Raw genomic sequence first — 14,091 nt, forward strand, 5'->3', positions numbered from 1 at the left:
GGTGAAAAGTGCTAAGGCGCTTGTAAAAAGCAGTGCACTATATGGGGAATAATAATAACAACAATGATTTATTTAACTTGTATAGCGCTTTTCATTACAGAAAATAATATAAAAGTGCATAAAAAGCAAAAGAAACAAACAACAAATGTACATTGAGATTGTAGAGTTGGCGATTGAATGTCTCAATTTAGAATAGGGTGTATTTTCAGATTTGCACAAGTTGTGTATGTTAACTAAGTTAACTAATTGAAGGCACTATTGACTATTGTCAACTATTGATATGATACTAATATGAACATGATAACAATATATTGTCACTCACATCCCCTGGAGGACCTGTGGGTCCGCGTCCACCTTTGTCACCCTGAATTCAGACAGCCACAGAGAGGGTGACCCACACATATACATTACAAATACAGTAGAGCGAATGCAATACTCAACATGAGTGTAGGGCAGGGTTGGGGTCAATTCCAGGTAATTCATGAAGTAAACCAAATTCCAATTCCAAATTTTTGAAAATGTAATTTAAATCTAATTGAAAGCATTTAAAGAGATGTGGAATTTGAATTTCAGTGTACTTCCTGAATTGAAATTGGCCCCAACCGTGGTGTCTAGTCTATTATTGAGGTCGGAATACTGACTTGAGATCCGTGCCAGAAACTCTGACTCTAACCATGCACGATACTCGTACAGAAAATTATCGCACAGATCTTAAGTGTGGATTCAGGCCCGTATGACTGACTGACTGACCGATACAATAGCCGATTGAAGGCAGTAGGACATACCATTGAACCTTCTGTTCCAGGAGGTCCCTGGTAGCCCACATCACCTTTCTCACCCTGACAGGAGAAAGAGAGAGAGAGAGAGAGAGAGAGGCTAGAGGTCATGATCAGATGAGCTCCTGCATTTTTCAACATTTTCAAAAAAATATATAGATTTAGAGTTAGATAAACTTGGCTACCCTCTACAACATAACCCTCACTTCAAATCAAAACTCAAAACCTACAACCTGATTTTGGACGGAATTACGGAATCACCTGGAAGGTTTACAACTACCAAGAATGATTATTCTATACAGCAAATTCTCTGGAAAACAACAGAAACCTGATAGCACCATCCAACCTGGAACTAAGTGAGTAATGTTTAGTCTGAAACTATATTTAATTTCCAAAAGCCAATAAGAAAAATACACTACATTACTTTATAAGGACTGAATGCTAACATAAGGCTGCCAAGCTTGATACAGCTTCAATTAGCACTGACGTGTCAAGTGAGAGGTGTCAAAGCCCTTTAATCCAACAATGGCAGGAGAGTCAAACAGTCCAACCAAATGGAGAGGCCTTAGAAGCTGCCTCCCGCTGTTCAGAGGTAATTAAATACAGTAATTAAATACAGTACCCTGTGTATGTAAAGAATGATAAGGCAAGTAAAGATTACAAAATGAAGCTTCTAATGGAATATCAAGAGACACTTTTTGCTGACTATTACAAAAATGGGAACATCCAACATCCAGCCTTATCTTCCACACAAACCATCCCCTGGCATGGCACAGTGCTATATTAGCACACAACCCCTTTGTTAAGAGAGGGGGTGTTAACGAGGGGTGGAAACTCAGGATACTTGACAACGAGGACTCTGAGTCAGCTAATATAAATCTCTATAAGTCTGGAACAGTAATGGTACAGGGCAACCCCAAACAGTTTCAGCAGGACTTTCACTTAATCAAATAATTAGCCCAGCAGGAGAAGCTCTCCCTTGAGAAAGATACCCCCACCCCGAACGGGTCAGATAAGACCTCTTCATTATATAACCCCACAGACGAGCCACGCCCAGTGGAAAGTCAACCTCCCAGCACAGAGTACTACCCTTTCATTGAAATGAAGGATACATTTACCCAGCTGGAGTCAGCACAGACCCAGACAACAGTCCAGCACAACAACACTCGGAGTGCTGGAGGTGGAGAGAGACCTTTCTGCATTCTGGACAGTGGTGAGACAACTTCAACAGGAGAAAGAGCAGGATCAGAAGAACAGAGCACTAGAGGAGAGGATCAGACTGCTGGAGGAGAGGGTGAGGGGGATGGCGTGTGACAGAGAACAACCCACTAGAGAGGTGGCCACCCCCGCAGAGAAGCAGCCCACCTCAACCCACCTCTGCACCCGACAAAAGTCTCGACACCACAGCAGAACAGTCCACACCAAACCCTGACCATAACGTCGACATAACAGCAGATCACACAAATGAAGAACCCCAAGCCCAGAGGCTCTCACCCCCTCTGAGTAACCCCTCCCCCCAGTCAGCCACCCTGATAGCCCTTCTGACACCCCCCCCCCACACACACACCCACTGAGGACATACACAAGACACAGATTGTTCTCCTTATGGACTCAAATGGGAAATATATACAAGAAAATACTTTTTCCCAAACACAGTGTGTCTAAACTCTGGTGTCCAAACACCCAACGCGCCCTAGACCTTCTGTCTGAGGACCAACTAGGTTCACCTAGCCACATAATAATACACACAGGCACAAACAACCTGAGAGCACAGCAGGAAAGGGTGGCCACAGCACTGAAGGGAGTGATTGACAAAGCTTCTTCTACTTTCCCCAACGCGCAAGTGGTTATCACCACCCTGCTACCACGAAAAGACTTCCACCCTGCCACAATACAGCGGGTAAACGCAAGTATTTCCCGTGACTGTGCCTCAAAACCAAATGTTTTCCTGGCCCACCACTCCACCCTGGACTTGAACAGCCTCTATGTCCAGGTCCACCTCTACAAGGCAGCAGGGCCCACCTTTGCCCGGACTCTAAAGGACATCACTCTCAAACGTATCCCCAACACTTCACACAGGAGCAACAGAGCAATTGACACGCCGCCCAGACCAGGAGCTCCCAGACCAGCGAGACCCCCCCCCCCCTGGACCTACACATAGAGGACCCACGCCAAGAGGACTTACATCCAGACCACAGCACCCCCAGCCACATCCACACCCCCACCCCAACCAATCACCCCCCACGTCAACCATGCCCACACCCTATTTAGGCCCCCTCAGATCAGACCTATGCCCCTCATGCCCACCCCATGCACGCCACCCCCGCAAACAGGGCCTCAACATGGAAGTCACACATACGCCCAGGCAGTGAGCGGGCAAACAGGCCCAACCCCCACTCTTACACTATCCCAAGCCAATGGCATGTACCAGATGCTCAGCAGGCTCTGCTCACACTTATTGGCCTGAGGACAAACCACACAACCAACAACATTGGAGACTTTATGGAACACAAAGCCTTCACTATATCATCCTGGAATATCTAAGGCCTGAGGTCATCTGCCTTTGGCCTAAAGAGTAGGATCCCGGCATTCACCAAAGAAATCAGTAATACAGACTAGAGGTCGACCGATTAATCGGAATGGCCGATTAATTAGGGCCGATATCAAGTTTTCATAACAATCGGATATCGGTATTTTTGGGTGCCGATTTAAAAAAAAAAAAAAAAATGTAAATGTTATTTTTTTTACACCTTTATTTAATCTTTATTTAACTAGGCAAGTCAGTTAAGAACACATTCTTATTTTCAATGACGGCCTAGGAACGGTGGGTTAACTGCCTCGTTCAGGGGCAGAAAGACAGATTTTCACCTTGTCAGCTCGGGTGAACCAATCTTGCAACCTTACAGTTAACTAGTCCAACGCAATAACGACCTGCCTCTCGATCGTTGCACTCAACAAGGAGACTGCCTGTTACGCAAATGCAGTAAGCCAAGGTAAGTTGCTAGCTAGCATTAAACTTATCTTATAAAAAACAATCAATCATAATCACTAGTTAACTACACATGGTTGATGATATTACTAGATATTATCTAGTGTGTCCTGTGTTGCATATAATCTGACTGAGCATACAAGCATACAAGTATCTAAGTATCTGACTGAGCGGTGGTAGGCAGAAGCAGGCGCGTAAACATTCATTCAAACAGAACTTTCGTGCCTTTTGCCAGCAGCTATTCGTTGTGCGTCAAGCATTGCGCTGTTTATGACTTCAAACCTATCAACTCCGGAGATGAGGCTGGTGTGACCGAAGTGAAATGGATGGCTAGTTAGCGCGCGCTAATAGCATTTCAAACTTCACTCGCTCTGAGCCTTGGGCTGGTTGTCTCCCTTGCTCTGCATGGGTAACGCTGCTTCGATGTGGTGGCTGTTGTCGTTGTGTTGCTGGTTCGAGCCCAGGGAGGAGCGAGGAGAGGGACGGAAGCTATACTGTTACACTGGCAATACTAAAGTGACTATAAGAACATCCAATAGTCAAAGGTTAAAGAAATACAAATGGTATAGAGGGAAATAGTCCTATAATAACTACAACCTAAAACTTCTTACCTGGGAATATTGAAGACTCATGTTAAAAGGAACCACCAGCTTTCATATGTTCTCATGTTCTGAGCAAGGAACTGAAACGTTAGCTTTCTTACATAGCACATATTGCAATTTTACGTTCTTCTCCAACACTTTGTTTTTGCATTATTTAAACCAAATTGAACATGTTTCATTATCTACTTGAGGCTAAATTGATTTTATTGATGTATTATATTAGGTTAAAATAAGTGTTAATTCAGTATTGTTGTAATTGCCATTATTACAAATACATTTTTTATTTATTTTTTAAATCGGCTGATTAATCAGTATCGGCTTTTTCGGTCCTCCCAATAATCGGTATCGGCGTTGAAAAATCATAATCGGTCGACCTCTAAAACAAACATTGTCATCCTGCAAGAAACCTGGTATATAGGAGACGGACCCACCCGTTGCCCTCTAGGTTACAGAGAGCTGGTAGTCCCATCCACCAAACTACCAGGTGTGAAACAGGGAAGGGACTCAGGGGGTATGCTAATTTGTTAGGGGGTATGCTAATGAGGTGAGTTAGGTCTGCTCTAGCAGACCTAACTCACGCCATTCAATTAATCAAAACAGGAACATTTGGCTAGAAATTCAAAAGGAAATGATCTTAACAGAGAAAAATGTCCTCCTGTGTGCTACCTATATCCCCCCACTAGAATCCCCATACTTTAATGAAAACAGCTTCTCCATCCTGGAGGGGGAGATCAATCATTTCCAGGCCCAGGGACATGTACTAGTCTGTGGCAACCTAAATGCCAGAACCGGACAAGAACCTGACACCCTCAGCACACAGGGGGACAAACACCTGCCTGCAGGTGACTGCATTCCCTCCCCCATATGCCCCCCTAGGCACAACTATGACAACATAACCAACAAAAACGGGTCACAACTCCTGCAGCTCTGTCGCACGCTGGGTATGTACATAGTCAATGGTAGGCTTCGAGGAGACTCCTATGGTAGGTACACCTACAGTGGGGAGAACAAGTATTTGATACACTGCCGATTTTGCAAGTTTTCCTACTTACAAAGCATGTAGAAGTCTGTAATTTGTATCATAAGTACACTTCAACTGTGAGAGACTGAATCTAAAACAAAAATCCAGAAAACCACATTGTATGATTTTTAAGTAATTCATTAGCATTTTATTGTATGACATAAGTATTTGATCACCTACCAACCAGTAAGAATTCCATCTCTCACAGACCTGTTAGTTTTTCTTTAAGAAGCCCTCCTGTTCTCCACTCATTACCTGTATTAACTGCAACTGTTTGAACTCGTTACCTGTATAAAAGACACCTGTCCACACACTCAATCAAACAGACTCCAACCTCTCCACAATGGCCAAGACCAGAGAGCTGTGTAATGACATCAGGGATAAATTGTAGACCTGCACAAGGCTGGGATGGAACTACAGGATAATAGGCAAGCAGCTTAGTGAGAAGGCAACAACTGTTGGCGCAATTATTAGAAAATGGAAGAAGTTCAAGATGACGGTCAGCCACCCTCGGTCTGGGGCTCCATGCAAGATCTCACCTCGTGGGGCATCAATGATCATGAGGAAGGCGAGGGATCAGCCCAGAACTACACAGCAGGACCTGGTCAATGACCTGAAGAGAGCTGGGACCACAGTCTCAAAGAAAACCATTAGTAACACACTACGCCGTCATGGATTAAAATCCTGCAGCGCACGCAAGGTCCCCCTGCTCAAGCCAGCGCATGTCCAGGCCCATCTGAAGTTTGCCAATGACCATCTGGATGATCCAGAGGAGGAATGGGAGAAGGTCATGTGGTCTGATGAGACAAAAATATAGCTTTTTGTTCTAAACTCCACTTTCCTTGTTTGGAGGAAGAAGAAGGATGAGTACAACCTCAAGAACACCATCCCAACCGTGAAGCATGGAGGTGGAAACATCATTCTTTGGGGATGCTTTTCTGCAAAGGGGACAGGACGTGGGTCGTGGCTGGGTCTTCCAGACCCGAAACACACAGCCAGGGCAACTAAGGAGTGGCTCAGTAAGAAGCATCTCAAGGTCCTGGAGTGGACTAGCCAGTCTCCAGACCTGAACCCAATAGAACATCTTTGGAGGGAGCTGAAAGTCCATATTGCCCAGCGACAGCCTGGAAACCTGAAGGATCTGGATAAGGGTCTGTATGGAGGAGTGGGCCAAAATCCCTGCTAGTGTGTGCAAACCTGGTCAAGAACTACAGGAAACGTATGATCTCTGTAATTGCAAACAAATGTTTCTGTACCAAATATTAAGTTCTGCTTTTCTGATGTATCAAATACTTATGTCATGCAATAAAATGCAAATTAATTACCTAAATCATACAATGTGATTTTCTTGATTTTTGTTTTAAATTCCGTCTCTCACAGTTGAAGTGTACCTATGATAACAATTACAGACCTAGGAAAACCTGCAAAATCGGCAGTGTATCAAATACTTGTTCTCCCCACTGTATAGCTCATCTCTTGGCAGTAGTACTGTAGACTACTTTATCACTGACCTCAACCCAGAGTCTCTCAGAGCGTTCACAGTCAGCCCACTGACACCCCTATCAGACCACAGCAAAAACAGTCTACTTCAACAGAGCAATACTCAATCATGAGGCATCAAAGCCAAAGGAATTGAGTAACATTAAGAAATGCTATAGATGGAAGGAATGCAGTTTGGAAACCTACCAAAAAACAATTAGGCAACAACAAATTCAATCCCTTTTAGACAATTTCCTGGGTAAAACATTCCACTGTAATAATGAAGGTGTAAACTTGGCAGTAGAAAATCTTAACAGTATATTTGACCTCAGCTTCCCTATCAAATCTAAAAATCTCAAATAGAAAACCGAAGAAAATGAACAACAATGAAAAATGGTTTGAGGAAGAATGCAAAAATCTAAGAAAGAAATTGAGAAACCTGTCCAACCAAAAACAGAGACCCGGGAAACCTGAGTCTACGCCTTCACTATGGTGAATCATTAAAACAATACAGAAATACACTCCAGAAAAAGAAGGCACAGCACGTCAGAAATCAACTCAATGTAATTGAAGAATCCATAGACTCTAACCACTTCTGGGAAAATTGGAAAACACCTAAACAAACAACAACACGAATAATTATCTATCCAAAATGGAGATATATGGGTAAACCACTTCTCCAATCTTTTTGGCTCTATAACAAAGAATAAAGAGCAGAAACATATACAGGATCAAATGCAAATCTTAGAATCAACTATTAAAGACTACCAGAACCCACTGGATTATCCAATTACCTTGAATGAGCTACAGGACAAAATAAAACCCTCCAACCCAAAAAGGCATGTGGTGTTGATGATATCCTCAATGAAATTATCAAATATACAGACAACAAATTCCAATTGGTTATACTGAAACTCTTTAATGTCATCCTTAGCTCTGACATCTTCCCCAATATTTGGAACCAAGGACTGATCACCCCAATCCACAAAAGTGGAGACAAATTTGACCCCAATAACTACCGTGGGATATGCGTCAACAGCAACCTTGGGAAAATCCTCTGCATTATCATTGACAGCAGACTCATACATTTTCTCAATGAAAACAATGTACTGAGCAAATGTCAAATTGGCTTTTTACCAAAATATCGTACAATAGACCATGTATTCCCTGCACACCCTAATTGACAACCAAACAAACCAAAACAAAGGCAACGTCTTCTCATGCTTTGTTGATTTCAAAAAAGCCTTAGACTCCATTTGGCATGAGGGTCTGCTATACAAATTGATGGAAAGTGGTGTTGGGTATAAAACATACGACAATATAAAATCCATGTACACAAACAACAAGTGTGCGGTTAAAATGTGCAAAAAACACACTTTTCTTCCCACAGGGCTGTGGGTGGGGTGAGACAGGGATGCAGCTTAAGCCCCACCCTCTTCAACATATATATCAACGAATTGGGGCGGGCACTAGAAAAGTCTGCAGCACCCGTCCTCACTCTAATAGAATCTGAAGTCAAATGTCTACTGTTTGCTGATGATCTGGTGCTTCTGTCACCAACCAAGGAGGGCCTACAGCAGCACCTATATATGTAATTGCTAAAATATACTTAAGAATCAAAAGTAAATGTAAAAGTATAAATAATTGTACATTTCTTATATTAAGAAATTCCTTGTTTATTTATTTATTTACGGATAGCCAGGGGCACGCTCCAACACTAAGATATAATTTACAAACGAAGCATGTGCTTAGTGAGCACCAAATCAGAGGCTGTAGGGATGACCAGTCATGTTCTGTTGATAAGTGTGTGAATTAGGCCATTTTCCTGTCCTGCTTAGCATTCAAAATGTAAAAGTACTTTTGGGTGTCAGGGAAAATGTATGGAGTAAAAAGTACATAATTTTATTTAGGAATGTAGTAAAAGTAAAAGTTGTCAAAAATATAAATAGTAAAGTACAGATACCCCAAATACGACTTAAGTAGTACTTTAAAGTATTTTTACCTAAATACTTTATACTACTGGATTAAAGTTTAGATTGGATTACCAAATCCCAATCCGAATGATCGGAATCATATTTTTCAGTTTTGAAATACCCAATTCTAAGATTTATTCCAATCCGATTGAAAAACTGGGCCCTGATCCTAGGTCCACACCCCTACTTTGAAACACTTAATACGTACAGACGCTGGTCAAGATAGTAAATTACAGTACATTACACATTTTGCCAAACAGTAAGCATGTCAAAAACAATTCTCAAGTCACATGTAGCCCTAGTGGCAAAGACAATTGGTTTGGAAAAGGATTGGCAATCAGGTGGGTTATGTTCAAGTGGAGTTGACATGGCAACATGGCAAAATGCATGTACATAATGCATGTACATAATAACCTTTTACAAAGTGAGCCACAAAGGACCATGTACAGTACATACAAGTTATGATAGTTGTCTGGATATTTGTTTTACCTGAATTCCATAGGTCCCAGGGTCCCCATCTTTCCCAGGTTTCCCCTGAAAAACAGAACCTCTGTTAGACACAGGTGTTTGTCAGTATTTGTGAGTAGGACTACTATTGTGAGTAGGACACATCCACATGTGAGAATGATAACATCCATAATTCCATTGTAAAACTCTACAGTCTTTTAAATATGATATGCAGTGACTGGAGTCATAGAGCTACCAGAGCCCCAGGTTCTCCTTGGTCGCCTTTGTTCCCTTTATATCCACGACGCCCAGGGAGACCCTAAAAAAAAGAAAAAAAGAATGTAAAATACCGACAGACAGGCAAGCAGACAAACAGAAAAGAAAGGACGGCCAGATGGACAGACAGACAAAACACAGCCCACAAGTAGTAGTATACATGCAATGGGATTTTTGAACTGGCAACTTTTGTACTGGCTCAAAGATCATGTCAATTATTACACATTAAAATCAATTAGTTTAATTTAATTCACTGTAATGATCCCCCATAGGTTATAACTCACATGCTGGCCTGTACACCCCTTCTCTCCTGTATCACCTGGCTCCCCCTGCAATGAGAAGAAAGTCAGAACACTTTTCTACCTGTGTGACAATATGATGTATACGGGTAATAATGATGATGAAGCTGATTTGGGTGATGGTGATTGGTAATTATGTTCGCCAGTAACCGAACGGTTGCTGGTTCAAATCCCTGAGCTGACTAGGTGAAAAATCTGTTGATGTGCCTTTGAAAAAGGCACTTACCCTAATTGCTCCTGTAAGTCACTCTGGATAAGAGCTTCTGCTAAATGACTAAAATGTAAATGTGATGATCATGATTTGTGTCAGTGTGGACTAGTAAAACATTGCTGTGAGAGAAACCGAGTATGTTAAGTGTGGCAAACCTTCAGTTCCTTGGGTCCCTCTGCATACAGCTTTATGCCCTTCTGTCCAGGTATCCCGGGAGGGCCTTGGTCACCCTGAGAACAAAACATTTACATTTTGTCACAATATACTGTACATTAGATACACTCAGCATGCATCCAGAACAAACTATACTGAGGCAGGATAATATGCAAGAGAGAGTTGTACTGTATGTGAAAGTAGAAAAGATCGATATCACACAGGTAGGTAATACCTTTTGACCTCTTGGGCCTGGAATTACAGGGCTTGGACCTTCCTGGCCCTGAAACAGAAATAAAGCTACTATAAATAGTGCAACACACCCCTCTAAATGGCAGGAACTGAAGAGGGACATCACTCAATATCACATTGTTACTATATTGTCGGTGCAGTAAGGTGAACGGTCAACGCCATGGACAGCTCCAAAACATCCAGGAAGAAACGCATGCACAAACATACAGACAAATGCACACACACACACACACACACACACACACACACACACACACACACACACACACACACACACACACACACACACACACACACACACACACACACACACACAAATGGAAATAAGTATTTACTATGAGACTGACCTTCTCTCCCTGTACACCTGTTAACCCAGGTAATCCCTGGAAATATAAATAATAATTTAAAGTCAGTGATTTATACATTCAGGAAGAGCACATGGAATCATGAATGAGGACATTCAGAAACACATTACAGTACAAGCCTTTCAAAATAAACATAGGTTAATAAGTAAAAGAGAGGACACATATTGAACTTCATTTAGGTGTTAACTGACTGGAGTCCCGCTCGGTCCCTCCAGCCCAGGAAGACCCGGCCGTCCAGGTAACCCTTGCTGACCCTAAAAAACAGTGGCCAGTTAGTCGATTACACATTCAATTATTTTTTTCTATAATATTTTTTGTGATTTTGTATTTATTTAATGAGATAGGACAATGTTATTGAGGAGACAGTAAAGATAGGACAGATTATGAGTCAAAAGTGCAGTGGGTCGGATTCCAACCCATCCTTTCTCTAGTAGCCTCGGCTATACACATGTAACGGGGTCTGTGGCACTAACTACTCAACCTCACATGCCACGATACACATGAAAGTATAACTGTAATATAGGGCCCCAGGAGTTTTGCCTGACCATGTGAAAACTCTTGGTCCAAGTTACAACTATAGGGGCTGTGGTCAGGAAAGAAACTCCTGGCCAAAGTAATGATAGGTACTAGGCAAGCCCATCCTTTTCCTATTGGAATAGAAGCATAAACTCAGAGACATGTGAGTAATGGGTTGTGATCAATACAGTACGGAAAACGTATACACATTAAAAAATGTATTTAGTCCAGGTAATCCCTCCCTGTGCTAGTCAGCTTTCTTCCGTTTGGTGCGCAATGAACACAACCCAGGTGTAGGAAGGGTGGGAGGTCTCCTTACCTTGACACCATCTCTCCCTTGTGGTCCAAGATGTCCATCAACCTCAGCAGCGGGTGGGAAGTAGTAGGAGTCTCCCTGTAAGGACAATACTTTAATCTTAGGGTCCACAACAAAACACACAAATTGTTTAGAGGGTCAGTAGATATATTTGGATGTACCTTAAATCCTGGCAATCCATGAACACCCTTCAATAAAAAAAGATAAGTGTGAGCTGCACATCACAACTTTACTGTAAAAGCTAAACAAGACCTGACACAAATGTATCTACCACTGTGGGGGCAAAACCTGGAATGGTGACAACTGGCAGCAAAGGTGATGGACAGCTACATATATATTTATATGTTTATAATGATTGAGATCACATGACAGACAGCTGTGATGATGTCTAGCTTTTACGGTGATGACAAACAGACACAGTAAGGTGCTTTGTTGTTACACCATAGCCTATGACATTTTCATAGGACTGAACATGGGGATCTTGTTTAAAAAAAATTAAACGCACCATTTCTATTTTCAACAGTCATTTGTTCATACACAACACTTGTAAGAAGTATAATATATTTTGTATATTTAAATGTTAATTCATTAACTTTTATTTTGTTCACGCTTGGAAACCTTATTTATCAATTCCCATATTACAGGCTAATGATTAAGATCACATGATTGATGGCTGTGATTGATGACAGACAGACAGGAACAGTAAGGTGCTTAGTAACACTGGACACAGGATATTGACAGCACTTACTGGTAATCCAACAGGTCCCGGCACCCCAGGTAACCCTGGGTATCCACTGTCCCCCTGAAACACACACAATGATAGGGCATCAGATATGTACATACTTCTGTGTGTGTGTGTGTGTGTGTGTGTTTGTGAGCTTCAATAAGTACATAATATCCAAAAGCAAGACTGTACCTTCGTCCCATTGCATCCTGGGGTTCCTGATGGCCCCATTGGTCCTTCATTTCCTGGGATTCCCTGGAAGAGAGGAAGTCATAGGGCCATTCACATACAAACACTTCACATCAATACTTACATGATACGGATAGTTTACAGTACACTAACACTAGAAGTTTTGACCAGTGTTGGGTTCAAAATTTTGAACATTGAGATATTAAATGAATAATAGAGAAAGAAGCATAGAATCAAAGGAGAAAGTTAAGGGTTCTCTGTAGAAGGACAGATAGCTGTGGAATGTGTTGGAATGTGTTGGGGGATGGGAGCAGAGCACCGTGTTGATTTTTTTAATATATTTTTTTATTTCACCTTTATTTAACCAGGTAGGCTAGTTGAGAACAAGTTCTCATTTGCAACTGCGACCTGGCCAAGATAAAGCATAGCAGTGTGAACAGACAACACAGAGTTACACATGGAGTAAACAATAGGGAGGACAGATGGATATCTGTGGATCAGGAGGTGAGGGGTGAGGTCAGTTCCCCTTAAGGGAGTAATCAGGGTTAGTATTGGTTACCTTCTTTCTTTTGGGCATAAACTAAGGATTGGAGAGAAGGAGTGTCTTAAGTAGGATGTATATAACCAATGGAGAGAAATGTTTTGCTGTTTGATTACAGCTGTACAGAACCTTTGGGAAGAATTAAACTTGGTTAAAGCTTCTGTAGTGCCCCTGAGTCATTTACTCTGAAAAATAAGAACCTAACACCAGGAAAAGCCTGACTTGATCAGGAAAAACTATGGCCCCAATACTTATAATATAGAAAGGGTATGTTTTCAAGAAAACTTCTGTGACTTACTTCAGCTGACCAAAAGTATTTTTTATGTTGGTGGAAGAAGTTTAGAAGATGAATTGTTAGAGGCTAGAAGTAGTGACTGTAGTAGTAGGGGGAATAGTGACTGTAGCCCAGAAGTATTAGTAAACTCAGCAAAAAAAGAAAAGTCGCTTTTCAGGACCATGTCTTTCGAAGATAATTCGTAAAAATCCAAATAACTTCAGAGATCTTCATTGTAAAAGGTTTAAACACTGTTCCCCATGCTTGTTCAATGAACCATAAACAATTAATGAACATGCACCTGTGGAACGGTCGTTAAGACACTAACAGCTTACAGACGGTAGGCAATTAAGGTCACAGTTATGAACATTTTGGACACTAAAAAGGCCTCTTGGATTTAGGGGGCGCTAATTTAAATTTTTGGATGAAAAACGTTCCCGTTTTAAACAAGATATTTTGTCATGAAAAGATGCTCGACTATGCATATAATTGACAGCTTTGGAAAGAAGACACTCTGACGTTTCCAAAACTGCAAAGATATTGTCTGTGAGTGCCACAGAACTTATGTTACAGGCGAAACCCAGATAAAAATCCAACCAGGATGTGCCGCATTTTTTTAAACCGCCTCATGCCAATGACTCCTTATATGGCTGTGAATGAGCTACGAATGAGCTTATGTTTTCCACAC

The 14,091-nt window shown here is 41.8% G+C and overlaps 1 protein-coding gene across 1 annotated transcript in view; it reads right to left on the reverse strand.

Annotated features, from left to right (window-relative positions):
- col4a3 (collagen, type IV, alpha 3) overlaps positions 1–14,091 on the reverse strand; it is a 107,719-nt gene that overhangs the window by 44,069 nt on the left and 49,559 nt on the right. Inside the window, exons 6-18 of the mRNA XM_029629846.2 lie at positions 12,592–12,654; positions 12,424–12,477; positions 11,837–11,863; positions 11,679–11,753; positions 11,035–11,097; positions 10,826–10,861; positions 10,462–10,509; positions 10,229–10,303; positions 9,848–9,892; positions 9,544–9,606; positions 9,330–9,374; positions 786–839; positions 323–364 (exon numbers count right to left, since the gene is read on the reverse strand). Of these exons, the coding sequence (XP_029485706.1) occupies positions 323–364; positions 786–839; positions 9,330–9,374; positions 9,544–9,606; positions 9,848–9,892; positions 10,229–10,303; positions 10,462–10,509; positions 10,826–10,861; positions 11,035–11,097; positions 11,679–11,753; positions 11,837–11,863; positions 12,424–12,477; positions 12,592–12,654 (690 nt within the window). The remainder of the gene's footprint in view (positions 1–322; positions 365–785; positions 840–9,329; positions 9,375–9,543; positions 9,607–9,847; positions 9,893–10,228; positions 10,304–10,461; positions 10,510–10,825; positions 10,862–11,034; positions 11,098–11,678; positions 11,754–11,836; positions 11,864–12,423; positions 12,478–12,591; positions 12,655–14,091) is intronic.

This window comes from Oncorhynchus nerka, linkage group LG23, assembly GCF_034236695.1.
Source record: "Oncorhynchus nerka isolate Pitt River linkage group LG23, Oner_Uvic_2.0, whole genome shotgun sequence".
Classification (NCBI taxonomy): Eukaryota; Metazoa; Chordata; class Actinopteri; order Salmoniformes; family Salmonidae; genus Oncorhynchus; species Oncorhynchus nerka.